General features: G+C 46.5%; 1 protein-coding gene across 1 annotated transcript; it reads left to right on the top strand.

Annotated features, from left to right (window-relative positions):
- Positions 1–16,409: 16,409 nt before the first annotated feature.
- On the top strand, positions 16,410–17,399 carry sft2d3 (SFT2 domain containing 3). The gene has a single exon (XM_084458131.1). The coding sequence runs from the start codon at positions 16,437–16,439 to the stop codon at positions 17,109–17,111; it is 675 nt and encodes a 224-aa protein (XP_084314257.1). The 5' UTR covers positions 16,410–16,436; the 3' UTR covers positions 17,112–17,399.
- The last annotated feature ends 1,180 nt before the right edge of the window (positions 17,400–18,579 follow it).

Raw genomic sequence — 18,579 nt, 5'->3', positions numbered from 1 at the left:
TCTCGCTTGGTGTGTAGTACTGGGAAGGCATTCTCGGCTACTTCAACGGTGAGCGCCGGTATTCGTGTACCGCGCCATCGTGAACGACTGGGAAAAGAAGCCTCTGTGTCTCATTCGACTAAGCTACTCTCGCACACAGCCCGAGAGGCAGTTGATGCTCCTTTTCCTTGCATTGTAGGCGATACAAGGGCTACCGCTACACAGGCTGGGTCGGTGGCCTCTTCATGTGCTTACATTAACGCGACCCCACTGTCTACAGACATGGAAGTTCCCTTTCACAACAGCTCTCGGGCTACTTACGACCTTACGTCTCCATGCTCAGGAGAACGTTTACACTGTTCTGACATTGATCTCGCCCCCACTTCAAGTAAGTCGGTGTGTGATGACAGTGTCTGCGGTTCGCCTCCCTTTCATGTGCGGCCCCCCTTGGACTGCTGCAGCCCCCACGGGTGGGGGAGTGCCAGCGGTGGCGGTCTGGGCCGTTCTAGAGTACGATCGCTTTTTGGCTAACGTCCCGCGCACGGCGGCGGGCCCTCTCTCATGACGCAGAGTGGCGTGGATGCAGTTGCCATGCCTCCCTCGCTGGCTGTTTCGCATCCTGACGTCTGGGTGTGCGATCCAGTTTATTGGCCACCCGCCGTCGTTCACCGGGGTGGTCTCGGGTCTGCGGCAGGAGAGCGCTCTCCAGACGGAGATAGCGGAGCTCCTATCCAAGGAGGCGATAGCGGTGGTTCCACCGAGCCGCTCGGGGGCGGGATTTTACTCTCGTTACTTCCTCGTCCCGAAGCGAACAGGGAGGATGCATCCCATCCTCGACCTGCACCTTCTGAACAAATGCGTAGCCAAATGGCATTTTGGTATGCTCACGGTGAAGCACCTGTTGGACTCCGTTCTCCAGGGCGACTACTTCACAAGCATAGATCTGAAGGACGCGTACTTTCATGTTCCCATCAGAGAGGGTCACAGAAGGTTTCTGCGTTTTGACGTCCAGGGTGTGGCTTACGAGTACACCAGGCTCCCGTTCGGTTATGCGCTGGCTCCTCCGTCAATCAATCAAAGCTTTATTTGTATAGCGCATTTCATACCCAGAGACAACACAATGCGCTTTACAGAGAACAAGGCATACGTCCCACCCCTACATATTCCAGAGGGAAGCAAAAAAACAGTATCACCCATGAGCCAGATAAGTGAGCTGTAAAAATTCTTCCCTGACCCCTCTCAACAAGGCGATCGAGCAAGCTCCTGGAGTATGTTTGTCTACCGGCTAAGAACATTTATAAAGTAATAAATTACATTAAATTATATTTACATCTGGTATTTTCCAAGTGCCTAGAAACGGCGATTCTACCTCTGAGGCGCGAGCGCATCAGAGTGCTCGCCTACCTGGACGACCTTCTGATCCTCGCCTCGTCAGCCGCGCAGGCCATGGCGCACACCTCCCAGCTTGTGACTCATCTCACAGGTTTGGGATTCGCCATCAACTGGGAAAAGAGCGCGCCGCGCCCGTGTCAGTCTGTCATTTATCTGGGTCTCAATTTGGACTCTGTCTCGATGCGGGCGTCCCTGGCGGCGCCAAGGTGCGATGCTTTGGCCCAGGCACTCATAATTTGCCAGCCATGGAGGTTGGCCATGGCTCTAACGGTGATGCGTTTGCTGGGCTTAATGTCATTGGCCCACGCGGTGGTTCCCCTGGGTCTCCTGCACATGCGTGGCTTACAACGTTGGTTCGCACGTCTTCGTCTGAATGTCATCAGGGACAAATTCAAGATGGTGACGTTGCCCGGGTCCCTGGCTGCGGACCTGGCTTTCTGGAGGAACCCGCGCGTCATCGTGCGTGGTGTCCCTCTAGGAAGGGTGTCGTTCCGCATACCGATTTTCACAGACGCGTCCCTCTCCGGCTGGAGAGGGATGTGCCTGTCCCAAGCCGTGGGGGGCCATTGGCCGCCTGGTGAGAACCGGCACATCAATCTCCTGGAGCTGGAGACTGTGTTGCTGGTTCTTCAGCACTTTGCACCTGCGCTGAGGGGGTGCCCTGTGCTAGTGCGCTCAGACAACCGTGCCACGGTCGCTTACATCAACCATCAGGGTGGCGTCCGCTCAGTGGCTCTTCACCACACGGCGGTGAGGTTGTGGCTGTGGGCGAGCTCCAATCTGAGCTCTCTCCAGGCTCAGCACATTCCGGGCCACTTGAATGTCGGCGCCGACCTCATGTCGAGGGGCGGGCCACGCCACAATGAGTGGAAGCTGCATTCTCAGATTGTGTTATATCTTTGTGCGCGCTTCGGTCGTGCGAAAGTGGACCTGTTCACCACAAGGGAGAATGCTCACTGTCCTCTTTGGTTCTCTCTGAGTCAGACGGACAGCCCTCCGCTGGGAGTGGACGCCATTGCGCACACTCCTTGGCCGGAGGGCCTGCTTTATGCCTTCCCCCCAGTAGCGATCATTCTTATGCTGTTGACCAGGATACGGTCCGAACGTCGGACAGTGATCCTAGTTGCGCCAGACCGTCCCAGCACGCGATGGTTCGCGGAACTGATGGCTCTGGTTCAGGTTCGCCCTTGGCTCATTCTGTACAGGCGGGATGCCCTGTCCCAGGTGGGCGGGACAGTACAGGCCCCCCGGCTCTGGATCAGCGCTTGGTGGCCTGGTTACTGAACGGCGCAGTTTAGCTCGGAGGGGTCTCTCCGAGGCTGTGATCAGCACTATTCAGAGCAAGCGTGCTGGCTCTACTTTTAAGCTGTACGCTGGAAAGTGGGAGTCTTTCGTGCGCTGGTGTGATGAGGAAGATGTAGGCAAGGAGACCTGCTCAGTTGAGTCAGTGCTCTCCTACCTACATCTGGTGGACCTGTGGCTTGATGCCTCCACCATTAGGGTGTATGCGGCTGCTATTTCAGCATGCCATGAGGGGTTTGATAGGACTACGGTATTTGCTCACCCTCTGGTCAGGCGTTTTTTGATGGGTGTGGTCCGGCTTAGACCACCTGTCAGAGCCTTGGCCCCCCAGTGGGATCTGTCACTGGTTTTGGACGTGCTGTGCAAGGCGCCGTTCGAGCCTTTGGAGCACGTTGATCTCAGATGGCTGTCGATAAAAACGGCATTGCTCCTCGCATTATCCCCGGGTAAGCGAGTGAGTGATCTGTGTGTGCTGTCGACGCAGCCGGGCTGCCTCACCATCACTGGGGACGGCAGTAAGGCTGTTCTGAGGCCCAACCCGGTTTTCCTGCCCAAGGTGGTTAGACACTCTTATAGTGCTAGGCCTCTGGAGCTGCGCGCCTTTTCTCCTCCTCCTCACTGCTCGGTGGAGGGCGCGCGGTTGCATCTCCTGTGCCAGGTCCGTGCGCTCTCTGTTTACATTAGACGCACAGCCTAGTTTAGGACCACGCCTCAGCTGCTCGTATGCTATGGCGCGGGCAAGCTGGGCTCCCCCCTTTCCAAGCAGCGCCTCTCTCGCTGGCTTTATGAGGGCATCTCTGCTGCGTATACCGCGGCAGGCCGCCCTTTGCCTGGCCGGGTGCGCGTGCACTCTACTAGAGGAGTTGCCGCTTCAGTGGCGCTCTTTCAGGGGATGTGTGTGGAAGATATCTGTGCTGCGCCGTCGCCTTTTATCCGCTACTATCTACTGGATGTGCCATCTGGCTCCCTGGCAGTCTTGAGTGAGATGGTGTGGCTGTGTTGGTCGGGACTGTGCTAATGGAAACTTCCCGGCCAATTTGACATCCATGTTTTATGCAGCTTGAACATTGTTCCGCCCCCTGTGCGGGGTGCCCGGCCTTTGGTTTTTAGCACCTGGTGGACACCAGGGGACCCTTGCGTTCCGTTTGCGGTCCTTCGCCTCGTCCGCCCGTCTTATTGCCTGACCGTCCCTCCATTGGGGTTCGGGTGGAGGGAGTTGCACTTTACTACTGTGTGGTGCTTGTGTACTCCCTAGCCTCCAGTGGGTTGATGTTTTTATGTCGGCCGGGCCCGCGTACATTGTAGGCATCGCTGGAGCTCTGCCTGTCACCAATAGGAGCGCTAGCGCCCCCCTATGGGGTGTAGCTCCACGATGTAGAACGAAGGTTACGTATTGTAACCCCAGTTCTACGAGTGGAGCGGAGCCCCATAGGTTTTTTTTTTCCGGGCCGTGCCTCTGGCTTTCTAGCTTGTCTGACTTAGTTTGGGAGAGCAGATTGCTGGGGTGTAGCCACCTTTATAGTAAGGTGGGGGGTTTGTGATTGGTTAAGGCGATAAGGAGTACATTTTTATCTTCAGATTGGTTGTTGGCATGGCAACATGGGTCACCAATAGGAGCGCTAGCGCCACCCTATGGGGCTCCGCTCCACTCGTAGAACTGGGGTTACAATAGTAACCTTCGTTTGAGATCATCTAACTTCCATAGTTTGACGTATTTCCGACGCAAACAAGCTATGAGGGTGAGACATACGTTTAGAGGAATTTGATTGGAACATTGACAAGTGGACGGGTTTTAAGAACTTTAGACAAATTTGATACAAGGATAGCATTGATTGACGGGTGGATGTCGTGAGATTATTGGCCTAAAATCTAAGGTACCTGTTGTCGTCATTGCACGTGACCTACCGTTTTCCAAGTAAGAAATTATATTCTTTGATATAAGATTACAACAAATGTAGAATTTTGTAATTTGTTTGGCATACATAGTTGAATAGCTGAACACTATGACCAATTATGTGAACCAAAATGGGACAGAATTTTTTTTTCATTTCAGTGCGACTTTAAAGTAGGGTGGTGTCGGCGAAATAAGGTGCCAGAGGCAGTTTGGCTCGCTACTCCGGGTTTAAGTAGGGCAGAGCCGGGAAATAAGCTGCCAGAGACACCACGCATAGTTTTTCAAAATGTAGCCTATAGGGTTTGGGAAAATGTAGTCCCAGACGCGATCATCTTGTTTCTACACAGGTGTATCTATTTGTCTGATTGGCTCTACTGCATAGAATCCTATGCAATCAGACGAATAGATACACCTGTGTAGAGTCAAGGTGGTCGTGTCTGGGACTACATTTTCCCAAGCCCTATAACGGATTGAGATTTGTTTTAGCCTACTACGGGGAGACCCACTCACTCCCTGACGCACAAACTGCGGGAAATATAATAGGCTACCCCGGGGTGAGGGACAATTAGCCCCACATCTACCAATCACGGTGATAATTGAAACACGCCCCTGTCTTATACCCCACAAGACGCCACACTATCAACGTCGAACTTTCTTTATCTGACTTATCATGTCGAGCACTATAAAGGATTTTGTACTGACCCATTTTGCCATGAATGAAGGCGCGACCTTTTCCAGCGGCGATGATATTAATGGACGAATAACTCTGGAATTGTCAAAAGACTGCGAAGTCAATTTTCTTTTCATAAAGGCGAAAGGGGAAGCTGAGGTTTTGTGGACTCACAAGTGTGGACAGGTTGTAATGATGTTCCAGGCTAAAGACAAGTACTTTAGCATGAAACAATATTTTATCCAAGAGCCCAAAGGCCTAGGTAAGTTGCCATAGTTGACCCTAACACTATACCATCCCTAACCATAACCCAATACTATAGGATGAGGTATTTATGGCTAAAATGCTTGATCTGTATTTCTGGCCACCGTTGAAATAGTCACTGTCAAATTAGTCATTTTGCTATCAATCAATCAATCAAAGCTTTATTGATTTCATAAAGTCATTTTGTTATAGCCTACTGTCACAATAAATTACCACTGTGAGATATTTAGTCTCTTAGACATTATAGTCTCTAAAAATCTCTAAGACAGAACATTGTGATCTGAGCCTTTTGAAAGGCATAAAGCAGGGGCGAACTGGGAGAGTCTCTGGCATTCCACGTTGGCATTTGGCCAGTTTGGGGGGCGGGGGACTACACAGGCTAAACACACTGAAGCAATTCAGTCCATAACATCATAAAACTATCAAACGAACAACAGCACCATCTTAGAATATAATGGAAATGGATGGAATACAAAAAAAGACTATGGTAAGGTTATGCTTGTATTTTTGTTAATGCAAATACGACAAATTCAGATTAGCCTAATCAGCACCAACAGGCTTCCACTATAAGGCTTGGGAAAATGTAGTCCCAGACACGACCATCTTGTTTTTACACATCTATTAGGGGTGTGCCCGAATACGAATACGGTATTCGGATGAGTACAAATAGCTTTTTCCCGAATATTAAATTCGTACGAATATTGTAAAAATATTCGGGAGGGGAAAAAAACATTCAAATACTGTATGAGAGAGCGATACGCGCACGTCCTTATCTCTGATATAACAATAATAAACTATTTAAACAGATTTTTTTTATAAAAAAAAAGAAGAATAATTTCACTACAATACCCTACTTACCCATGGTTTAAGCACTGTTGAAACTTGAGTAGGCTATAGGCCTACAATTAGGCCTAGTCATTTTCCTCGGCTTATTAGGCTACATTTAATTTGGGTTTGTCATATTTGCTGTGCAAATGCATGATTGATTGAATATGTAGCTTATACATTTAATATTTGAGTTGTTGGAATATTGTTTATTGAACATTTGTAATGTTCTTTTCGTCCATAGGCCCGAGTGCGTTCTAGAGGCGCACGCTTTTTTGAACCATTTAGGCCTACGCTTTATTGTAGTGGCTCACACATGATCCTAATTTGAATAGACCTATATAATTTGTGTTTAATGGTTGTGTTGAAGCAGTGACATGATATGACCCCTTCGATTTGTTTGGAAAAGGAAATAGAAAGCAAACTTTGGATTACGGACTCCTGACAACTTTCTGAGTTATTTCTGGGTTAACAAGCACAGTGTTTAAAAAGCATTTAATCCATCGGGCTATATACTGTAGGCCTACAATAAAAACACCGTTTCGGTTTTTATTGTAGCCTACATATGAATTAAAGGCTTTTTAACCACTTTTCCACCCAATAAGTTAATCAATTTGACCGAGCGCGTACTCACTTTCCGCAGCTAAAATGCAACCGGTCCAAACTAATACAAACCCTACAACATAGGCATATATTAGTTTAGAGTTTAGTTTATTGGTTTGACTGTAAAATGTTTATTTTTTCAATTATATTTATAGTAATACATGTTTATTGCTGGGTTTGTGAAAACCATTACTAGTGTACACCACGCTGCGTGTGTCACATGGTTGCAGGTAATATATTAGATATTATGACACGGGAGAAATAGGGCTACTATAGCTGTTCTAGCAAAGTTGCTGAGGACTTATATTTTGATTTAGAAAAATGTTTTTCAGTGTCTACTAAATGTAGAATGTCCCCCAGTTCAGGGTGGTGGTGGGGTTCTGACACTTCATAGTTTGTTAAAATAAAAACATACAGGATGATAAGGAGGAGGAATTATACTTCATAATTAATGATGATGATAATATATATATATATATATATATATATATATATATATATAAACAGCAATTCTGATGTGTTGAAAGCACATCAAATGCAATGCCAATTAATATTAGGCTAAATAAATATTTCCCCTCAGTTTAAACCGTTTTGAACCGACTTCCGTTTAAGCCCCGCCCACTTCCGAATACGAATAATTAGCTGTCAAATACAGATACAAATACAAATAGTGGGCTCCCGGCACACCCCTAGTATCTATTCGTCTGATTGCATAGGATTCTATGCAGTAGAGCCAATCAGACAAATAGATACACCTGTGTAGAAACAAGATGGTCGTGTCTGGGACTACATTTTCCCAAGCCCTATAATGAAATAATCTGCTATAAAAAAAGAAGCTAATTTCTATTATTAATTATCAGTAAGCGCAAGCAATCAAGCAGGGCTGCAAAACTTTGCACCTAATGCAGGCGCTCTTACAGGCCTACAGTACTAATAAATGCATCTCTCTTGCTCACTCCCCTCACACATGCATACATACACACACACGGCGCCCTTGGATGGACGTTGCATCAGTGTACTTTTCTCTGCCACCTTGTCGATGATACAATCCGTGTCCAAAACCACCAGAACGTCCTTATCCGTAGCTATCAGCATGAAGGCTATTTTAATGGCCCTGCGATCACAAGATGAGCAGGTCTTATCACTGGTGGATATGTCGCCAATTTTTCACCCCGTTTATGAATGGACTGCTGTCACTTAGTGAAAGTTTAAACATACATTATCTTATGTTAAACACTTGAAAGCCCCTATAGGGGGTCATGGTCTTGGACTTGACTACTGTGAACTAGGGCTGTCAACTGAGCTCAGAAATGATATTTGACTTCTCTCAAATTTTCAGAAAATCAAATATATTTGATTATTGTCCAGAACAAGCACCAATGGTAACATGCTGGCAAAGGTTTAATGCATTTTGGTGTCATTTTGTCATAATGATTACTGTTCGCCCTACAGCTAAGCAAGTGGGAGTTTGTGCTGTGAAATGGTGAAATGATGAGTGGCTGTTATGAAAACTCATAAGTCCCACTCATAAGTCCCATTGTTGTGGCCATGATTTGCGCCTCGCGGAGTTTGCGAGCATGGAAAAAATCACGCATGCACATGTGCACATATTTGCGCCTTTACGGAAGTCCCGGCTTCGTTCTAAGTTTTGTTTTCATTTGTGGATCCATGATATGGATCTGCTCCAAAATGTTATGGGTTATACGTTGGCCCATGATGTGTCATTCCATCAAGTTTCATAAAAGTCTGTTTGGTTTTTGTGGAATCGTAGTCCAAAAAATGAATGGAGGTGAATGGCCGATCCGGCTGTGTTTGGGCAGCCCATGCATCTGCCCCGTGATTCAGATCCACTGTAAAATTGTATGGGTTGTACGTTGGCCTATGCTACACCCCTCCACCAAGTTTCCTGAAAATTGGCCCAGTAGTTTTTGCGTAATCCTGCTGACAGACGTACGTACTTGCACATGCCACCAAAAACATTACCTCACCCTGTGCTGTAAGCCAGCCATAAGTGACGTTTTTGCAGAAATTGCAGACAAGTCCAGACTATAGTGGAAACATCCAGGTTTTTTTGCGATGACTGATTTACCAGGCTACTGAAATGGTACGTCCAGTAATGATTCCCTTCTTGAGCTTGTGCCACTCTGAGGTTGTACACCCAACAGAAACTCTCAGGATTAAAGCTGTTGCAGAAGTCCAGAATGAGGTCTCTGAACAGGCCTGGGATATGCTGCCGGTTCAGTGCCTCTTCGACCAACTTGTGGGGTATGGACTGCGGACTGCGGACTGCTTACATTCTGACTCATTAGAGATGTAGGGAAGACATCTGGTTCATACCTCAGCAAATCGGATGAAGAGTGAACATTCTCAAGTTCTGGGCTTTTTTGTCACCATTCCGCTATTTGGATTGGCCTAATTTGGCTTTTTTTCAGAGATTAGGATAGGTCTAAACAATAGCAAAAAGAAACAATTCTTCCCAAAAAAAAGTCCACAAAAACAATTTTATTAATGGGAGACGAGGGATATTTAAAAAACAAAACAAAACAAAAAGTTTTGTTCTGACTCGGTTAGGGGTAGCCTATCTCGAAAACTAAAGGCTTTTTTGAGGACTTGCTGCTAGACTGTTATAAGCAAGTTGATTAGTCACATGCTATCATACAAAGAGCAGTGAAATGTTTTTCTGTTAGCTCCTAGATTGTGCACACACTAAGCGATGTAGACAGAAAAAAAAGATGGCGTAATTGAATAACTGGATAACACGGAAAGTGAATAACAGGATAGTGCGGCTTTGAAAAACATAGCTTGCTGTAGTAGGCTAATCACACCACATCAACAATGTGTTTGCAAGCACAAGAATAAACATTCATGAAGCACCTTCACAAAGGCATTTCCGACTTTTAAAACTAAGAGGCTCAGTGGAGGAGCGGGTCGTCCAGTGATTGTAGGGTCGGCAGTTCGAATCCCGGCTCCTCCTCTCCACATGTCGAAATGTCCTTGGGCAAAACACTGAAACCCAAATTGCTCCCAATGAGCAGGCTAGCACATTGCATGCCAGCTGCTGCAGTGTGTGTGTGTGTGTGTGTGTGTGTGAATGAGAGGCCACTGTAAAGCGCTTTGGATAAAGCGCAGTCCATTTACCGTTTATCTGATAGGGTCCTCATTATATAACACGACTTGTTTTTCAGATGTTACTGTGGTCGCCCAGGGAATCCATAAATATCCGTTCACCTTCACGATCCCTGAACAGTAAGTTTGGTGCAGAGACGCATCCGGAACCAGAAATCGATAATTGAGCTAGATTACTATACTTCTGTAAGCACATGCTCTGTACAGTTGTCTATAATATCAATTTAAGTTTACAGTTAAAATTACCTCATGCACTGGATCATGTTTTGTGTCTCTTGCCATTTCTACCAGAGACATGCCAACCTCCTTCAAAGGCAGGGTTGGTAGAATAATATACACATTGGAGGCGAGGTTGAATAGAATAATGAAGATTGATAGGATAGTCAGATCAGAGATATTGTTCGTCTCGAAGACGCCGATGAACACGGACTGCATCCCTGACCTAATGGTATGCTTTTATTATTATTATTATTATTATTATTATTGTTGTTGTCATTAGTATCAATGTACTGTATGTGTGATTCCTCCCAGACTCCCCAGCATGGGACTAAAGAAAAGAAGATGAGGTTCTTCAACTCAGGATCAGTGTCCATGGACATCAGCACTGAGAGGATGGGCTACTACCAGGGTGAGGAACATTAGACACAGGGGGACATAAACACCAACCAGGGGTTTGCAAATACAGACTTTCCTTTGCATTAGGTTTATTCATGTTTAATGCATAAACTTAGTTGCAGTTATGCAACTGTCGTATTTGAGCACACTACTGTACACATCCTCAATCATACAGTGCCTTATGTTATAGTGGGGGAATAGTCTCCGTCAATATACACATTTTTTACAGAACAACGTTTTTGGCCTGTTTTACGGATCTATGTCTAAAATAAGACCGCCGGTGTGGAAACCTCGTTAATTGAGTTGTAGAAATTTTCACTGGTCATATTTTGACCACGGCTCATCCACAAACATAATTCACTTGATACAAACATAATTCACTTGATACAAACATAATTCACTTGATACAAACATAATTCACTTGATACAAACATAATTAACTTGATAGTTAGGTAACCGTTGTCAAAGTGGAGAGTATATTGAGCTGAATATCAAATTTGCATTTCAATATCCAAGCGCAGAGCTCAGGTAAGCACTCAGCCCATAATATTATCATATCGAGGAGATCACATATTCCCAAAACAAATGGTTGCCATGATGTACTGATGTCCCCCTCTGTCCCCTCTGCAGGAGAAGGCCTGAAGGTCATGGCTGTCATTCACAACAACTCCTCTCGGGTGATTAAGCCCAAGTATTGTCTCATCTCGGAGCACAGCTTCTATGCGGGTGGGTCGATGAGATACATCGGTAAAGAGATCCTGAAGGAGTCGGGAGAGCCCATCAAGCCCAACACCACAGAGACCGTCACACAGGTCCTCAACCTCCCACAAGACATCGCTGCATCTATCCTCAACTGCCGCATCCTCAAAGCAGAGTACATGCTCAAGGTGTGTATTTGATCAAACACATGTTTGTTTTGTAGAATTGTAAAGGAACACATCGTCCCTGATGTCATAGAAACCTCTCCTTTTATTAGTCATTGTTTACAAGGGAGGTGGTGGAGATTTAAGGGAGGTGTGGAGATGCAATTAAATAAAAAAACATTCTATCCATGTTCCTGCTGTAGGTGTACCTGGATGTGCCGTTCGCCTCAGACCCAGAGCTCAACTTCCCTGTGGTCATCATCCCCGCTGATCAGGCCCCTGTGGTCATCATCCCCGCTCATCAGGCCCCTGTGGTCATCATCCCCGCTGATCAGGCTCCTGCCCAGGAGGAGCCATGGTCACCGTTCTATGGTTCAGTTGAAGACTCAGAGCAGCCGTCATGTAGCTATGCAACCTCAGACTCAAGACCGCAATTCAGACCGCAATTCCCTTCAGCCTCAACCTCAGCCTCAACCTCAGCCTCAACCTCACCCTCAACCTCAGCCCCCTACCGCGCTAGACCGCAATACCCTTCAGCCTCAACCTCGGCCTCAACCTCACCCTCGACCTCGCCCTCAACCCCCTACCCCGCAACCTCAGCCCCTTACCCCGCTGAACTGCAATTCCCTGAAGGCTCAGCCTCAACCTCAGCCTCAACCTCAGCCCCCTACCCCGCTGAACCGCAATTCCCTGAAGCCTCAGCCTCAACCTCAGCCTCAACCTCAGCCCCCTACCCCGCTGAACCGCAATTCCCTGAAGCCTCAGCCTCAACCTCAGCCTCAACCTCAGCCCCCTACCCCGCTGAACCGCAATTCCCTGAAGCCTCAACCTCAGCCTCAACCTCAGCCTCAACCCCCTACCCCGCTGAACCGCAATTCCCTCAAGCCTCAGCCTCGACCCCAGCCCCCTATCCCGCTGAACCGCAATTCCCTGAAGCCTCAACCTCAGCCCCCTACCCCGCTGAACCACAATTCCCTGAAGCCTCAACCTCAACCTCAGCCTCAACCCCCTACCCCGCTGAACCGCAATTCCCTCAAGCCTCAGCCTCAACCTCCGCCTCAACCTCAACCTCAACCCCCTACCCCGCTGAACCGCAATTCCCTGAAGCCTCAGCCTCAGCCCCCTATCCTGCTGAACCGCAATTCCCTGAAGCCTCAACCTCAGCCTCAACCTCTACCTCAACCTCAGCCCCCTACCCCGCTGAACCGCAATTCCCTGAAGCCTCAACCTCAACCTCTACCTCAACCTCAGCCCCCTACCCCGCTGAACCGCAATTCCCTGAAGCCTCAACCTCAACCTCTACCTCAACCTCAGCCCCCTACCCCGCTGAACCACAATTCCCTGAAGCCTCAGCCTCAACCTCAGCCCCCTACCCCGCTGAACCGCAATTCCCTGAAGCCTCAGCCTCAACCTCAGCCCCCTACCCCGCTGAACCGCAATTCCCTGAAGCCTCAGCCTCGACCTCAGCCCCCTACCCCGCTGAACCGCAATTCCCTGAAGCCTCAACCTCAGCCTCAGCCCCCTACCCCTCCCCACCAACCTAAGGATCAATGTATACATCTGTGTGGGATTTTGACGAGCAAGCATAGTGCAATAAATCACATGTTAGGGTGATGACCTCCCTGACAATGATGGATTAAGGCCCTTGTGAGTTTTTTTGTGTGATTTTAACAAATTAAGCATTCTGGTGCACTGAGGTGGCAATATAGGGACTAGACAACATTAAGTTCAGGCAAGAAACTGTTAAGTCCCTGCTATATTCACAAACACACATATAATTAGTACCACTATATACAAAGGCAGGGTCAGGCAGGGTTCCCGCACATATTTACATTATATATATATATATATATGTTCATAACTTTTTCATAATGTTACCCAATTTCCATGACCTCATGTAAGTAGTTTAAAGTTGGTAAGGCCTACTGTGTATATAGCAAACATAGGGCGCAATAATGAGGCTCTTACTCCAGTGTGCTAACCCTCAGACGGGCAGCGTAGCAATTGAATGGAGGGCTGGTTGTCTGGTAGTCAGAGGGCCCTATAGGAGGCCCTGGAGCACCGGTAGTTGAAGGGCCAGGGGCATTTGGAGTCAGAGGGCCTTATAGGAGGGGCCTTGTATAGGCTGATGGTCCACATATTCAAGCAGTATCTGTCTATACATTTTGTTTTCACAGTAGATTGTTGATGGGCTTTGCGAACTGCCATGGGCCTTGTGGCACAAGTAGCAGTACTGTATGTATCCTAACATACATATTGAAGAATATAGGTAAAAGTCTACAGAGTCTTAAAGTCAATGTAATGCTGTTTGTGTGTTTTTGTGCTCATGTAAACAGTCTGGAATGGGCAGTGGAAGGATAGGAGACAGCTGGGTTGGGGCTGTGGGTCAGAAGGTCAACTCTGGGCACCAGGGTGTCACAAGTAGGGCCCCTCTCCGGGACGTCCAAGACACGTACGTCTCCCGAGGAGATGATATATAAGTTATGCGACATGCTGGTAAAATAAAGACTTCAGATTGTGACTGACAGGCCAGTTGTGAACAAGCGCCCTTTCAAGGAGCCAATCTGCTTCACTAGGCCTTAAGATGGGAGTAGGGGTGGAGCAAGGATGCCTATTTAATGTATTGAGTTAACCTTGAGACCTCGATTGTGAATGCGGTAGACCTGCTGTGCCCGTTGGATTCCACCAAGCGGGGGAGTAGGCGAGAAGACAGAGGCCTCATCTTCGCCCCACAGCTCCGACAGCAGAGACAGGGAGAGACAGGGACTGTTCCATGTGAGTTTTAAGTTCTGTCCAATAAATCATTGTTTGCCGCTTCCAATCCCGTGTTGGGGTGATTTTATCAATACTATCACAACAAAGAAGGCTATCAACATAGTGGTTCATAATTAGATGGTGCTGCAACTTTATTAAGGCTTATACAAAATTACACAACGCAGAGCAACAGAAGAAGAACGCCAAAAGCCAACAATATCCTTAAGCTTTTTGCACAATATCTCACCTTAACGGTTACTCATAGGAACTCTTTAGTTCATTTTACTTTTATTTTCACAGGAACTGTTATTTCAGACATGTTACAATAATGATGATGCTTTTTTGCAGATCCTACTGTAACATTTTGATATCTCTGACAGTGTTTTGGAACTTTTTCATACAACATGTACCTCATTACAGCTTTTGTCTCAACTGATATGGAGTTAACATATCTACTGTATACACTTCAATAGAGCTACCCTCAGCCAGCCTGTCCGCCCCTCTATCCGGACTGTCCTCGGACACCGTCGGCCTGACAGCATTCATATTTGGCATGGGTATCCGCAGGGGTCCCTGACATACCATGACAGGGCTGGATTTTTTATAAATCTATGTTTTGGATCATTTTAACATAAAACACTGCCAGCCAATAGAAATACTGCTCCGAATAGAACCCTGCCCCCAGCGTTCTACTGAACTTGCCCCAGCCTACTCTAGAATTATTTTTACATTGCTCAGCTTTTCCCAACATTAGTGTGTTCCATTGTTCACCCAATGGCAGCTAGCCAGCTAGCTTGCAAACAATAGCTCCTGTAAACCATGCAAGCTATCATCCAGACAGGACTTTCCAAACACATGTCCATGTTTCAGGGAGTACAGTGTGTTGTTAGTAATATTAATAATTGACAAATACCCCCAGGATTTTCATTACCTTGGTGAGGCTGTGGTAAAGTGTTTTCTGGTGTTGTAATAGATTAGTAATAATATTAATAATGGCAATGGTAACAATTGCAATGAATTAACAATAATATTGTCTCTTAGACTAATGTATAATAATAATAATAATAATAATAATGTCTAATTTATAATGTCTACCAATGTATAATAATAATAGCGATATTACAATAATAAATTTTATTTGTAGAGCACACTTGAAAAATCATTCAATATTTCCAGGTGCTTGAAATAATGCACTCTACTATACCCAGAATGCCGTCTTAAAATAAAAGTAGCTATATTAGGCCATTTGTTATGCTTAAGTATTCTGTCTAGCCAAATAGGCTATTTGTATGTTTTCTATTGATATGATCTCTGAATTTGTTGTAGTTTATACCATGCATGGCTGCAATTCAGATATTTCATGACATACTAGGGTGTTTCTCCAGATGCACCATTGAGATGATTCTCAATTTCCTGTGAACCTAAATGGTGTATGGCACTGAACTGGTAGCCTATTTTATGGTATGGTTGAAATGTCTATAACATGGTGGAGAGTCGTCTATGAGTCGTCTAGATGACGTGGGGGAAAAGACTTGAGAAAACGAGCCCTCCACATATCGATCTCCATGAAGATGTCCTCTCCACCGATCACCAGGCATGTCAGCGCGGACACCAGGGCGAGGCTAGAGTCTAATTTTCATGTCTATATCACGTTCAAATGAATTGGATTTATCTCGTCTATAAGGCGTATAAACGACGTTGGTCAAAACAACGTCAGAAAACGACGTCAGAAAAACTTTCATTTCAGCACCTCTATTAGACCCGATATCGACGTCTGGATTAGACGTGGATTAGACGGCTGATAGACGTCAAAATGTTTGCTGGGTAGGACTTAATTTCACCAGTTTACAACCAAAAACACACAAAAAGTGCAGGCGGAATATTAGATTAATATAATTGCTTAGGTGAAAAGGGTTTTACATGACATTCTCATAGGTAAGTGTATCGTATTCATTAAAAAAGAACACGCTTGGGTGGGGGGCAACATGCTCACTTTGCAGTTGTTTGTAGAACTTTATACCGTGTGGATGAGTCATGCGAGACGTCATCAGTACGCGCTTAAACTGCTCGACGCGGTTTGTGTGGAATCACTTCCTGTTTGTGTTCCAACGCTGACTAAAAGATTTGTCAACAAAAACATCAAGTCGTTATGGCCGAATTAAATCGCCAACTTCAAGAGTACTTGGCCCAGTCTAAAAGCGGGGCCAAGACGATATCCCAGTCCAGCTCAAGTACGACATTAGACATCGATGACCCTGCCTCAGTCCCGGGCAGCTGGTTCGGTAACTGGTCCAGCCCGTTCTCTGGACCCAGCAGCCGGGTGAGCTCAGCGGGCCCAGGGTCGAGCAGCGGGTTTTCCTGGCCGTGGTCTACGGAGCCAGATCCATGTTTGCCTGGGATGAGTCGCTCGCAACGCCTGCTCGCTTTCGGGACGTGTATCACATTCTCTGCGATCTGCTTCGGACTCTCAGCCCTCTACGCGCCGCTGCTGTTAATCTATGCGCGTAAATTCGCCCTTCTTTGGTCTCTGGGTTCGCTGTTCGCCCTGCTGGGAGCGGCGGTGCTACGGGGGCCCAGCAGGCTCATAGGGACCCCTACTCCCGGAGCCGCGGTGTATGTGTGTTCGCTCGGCGGGACCCTGTACGCGGCCCTGAGCCTCCACAGCACCGGGCTCACCGCCCTCGGGGCCATGGTCCAGATCGCCGTGATCGCCGGGTACGTCGTCTCTCTGCTGCCCGGGGGCAGTGCAGGTATTCGGTTCATGGGAGGAATGGCAGCGTCAGCTATCAAAAGGACCGTCACAGGGAAAACAATGCCCATTTGATCACGGGAGTGTTTACAAGTATCCTAATGATTTGGACCCATTAATCCCATTGTACTTTGCTAACGCCTCTGCTTTGAGAAGGACAGAGCTGAGTCGCACTGTCTAATAGGCCTGCCGGACTTGACAGGGATGGACAGTCTTACCCAAGCAAAGAGGAAAAACATGCCTACTGGCACTACATTCAAATCGGATGGGAGTTTCAGACGGACCAACGGCCAGATAATGTTTGAGAATAATACATCATATGAATACCCAGTAACTGTGAAGTCTAATGAATTTTTCAGTAATTTTGCCTAATAAAATGTACCTTGGTGCAATAACTGTGTCACTGTAGTATACCTACAGTCAGGGCTGAAAATGAACACCTGCCACCGGCCAAATGCAGGTCAAATTTCCAATTGGCGACGATTTCGGAAGGCTATCTGAAAAAAATATATACTTGGCCGGTAGATTTTTTTCATCTACAGTCCCCTTGGCAGGTGACTCACCGTTAATTTTAAAAGTTAATTTTCACCCCTGCCTACAGTATACCGACCGGTGGTAACTGCATGGCTGTTGCCCGTAGCTGGCCATTATAACTTGCTCTGGATATAGAATGAACAGCAGATGCAAGCAAAGGTGTTATCCTGAGGGATAGGGTTTTGTCAGAAACAAGACAAGGTTTTGGTAAAGTTTGCACAAATTCTATTATAGTCTCATACAAAAAATGGACAAAAACAATATGACAATATCATGACAAACTGTACATTTAGAAACAGAGGAAGCACCCTCGATATTTAGAGGTGCCCGGCAATGAGACAGTGTGATTCTTCTCTCCATTATTTTACATAAAAACTAACTTAAATAGATGGAGCAGAGGACTTGGGGAATGACGCATTCAAAGCCCTGTTCTGTTTCTTCTTCTTTTTACCAACAGTAACAAACACGACTTTGGAAATAAACACCTACAGGTGGCCTTTAATTTTGAGTTCTCTCCTAGCATAAGGAATCTTGAAACATAAGCACATTGGGCATGGCACAACTCTCAGAACATTTACAGATAGAAACAATGTACAGATTCAGTCCTTATTTTACATCATAAACAATTGTCTGTTCCTCAACATTGTATTTCTATCTGTGAAAGCCCTGACTGCTAGACACACCTGGCCTCACCTGGATTCACCTCTGTATGATTGAGACAGTGCATGTTGAAAAGAGAAAACAAAGGCCTGGTTCCATTTCAGTCCCTATCCTCTTTCAGTTCCATAAACCTCCAATGTGCACAGCGTAGATGAATGGATGGGCAACATGCAACTGGGTCCAAGTAGCCCTCCAATGGTACAATACAAGCTTTCTCCATATTAATTTCAAACAACAACATCCCAATACTTTAAGATAAGTGGCCATTGATGAGGTGCTGTAGGGATACCGAGGGAAAGTGGCAAGGAATGAAAATGGAACCAGGCACATAGGTCGTTATTTTTAACAT

Source organism: Borostomias antarcticus, assembly GCF_949987555.1.
Source record: "Borostomias antarcticus genome assembly, chromosome: 24".
NCBI lineage: Eukaryota > Metazoa > Chordata > Actinopteri > Stomiiformes > Stomiidae > Borostomias > Borostomias antarcticus.
Note: the sequence above shows the minus strand (reverse complement) of the source record. Positions and strands in the feature narration are given on the sequence as shown.

Excerpts from the sequence above, each read along its gene's own strand:
- sft2d3 (XM_084458131.1), top strand. The coding sequence starts at position 16,437 with ATGGCCGAATTAAATCGCCAACTTCAAGAGTACTTGGCCCAGTCTAAA.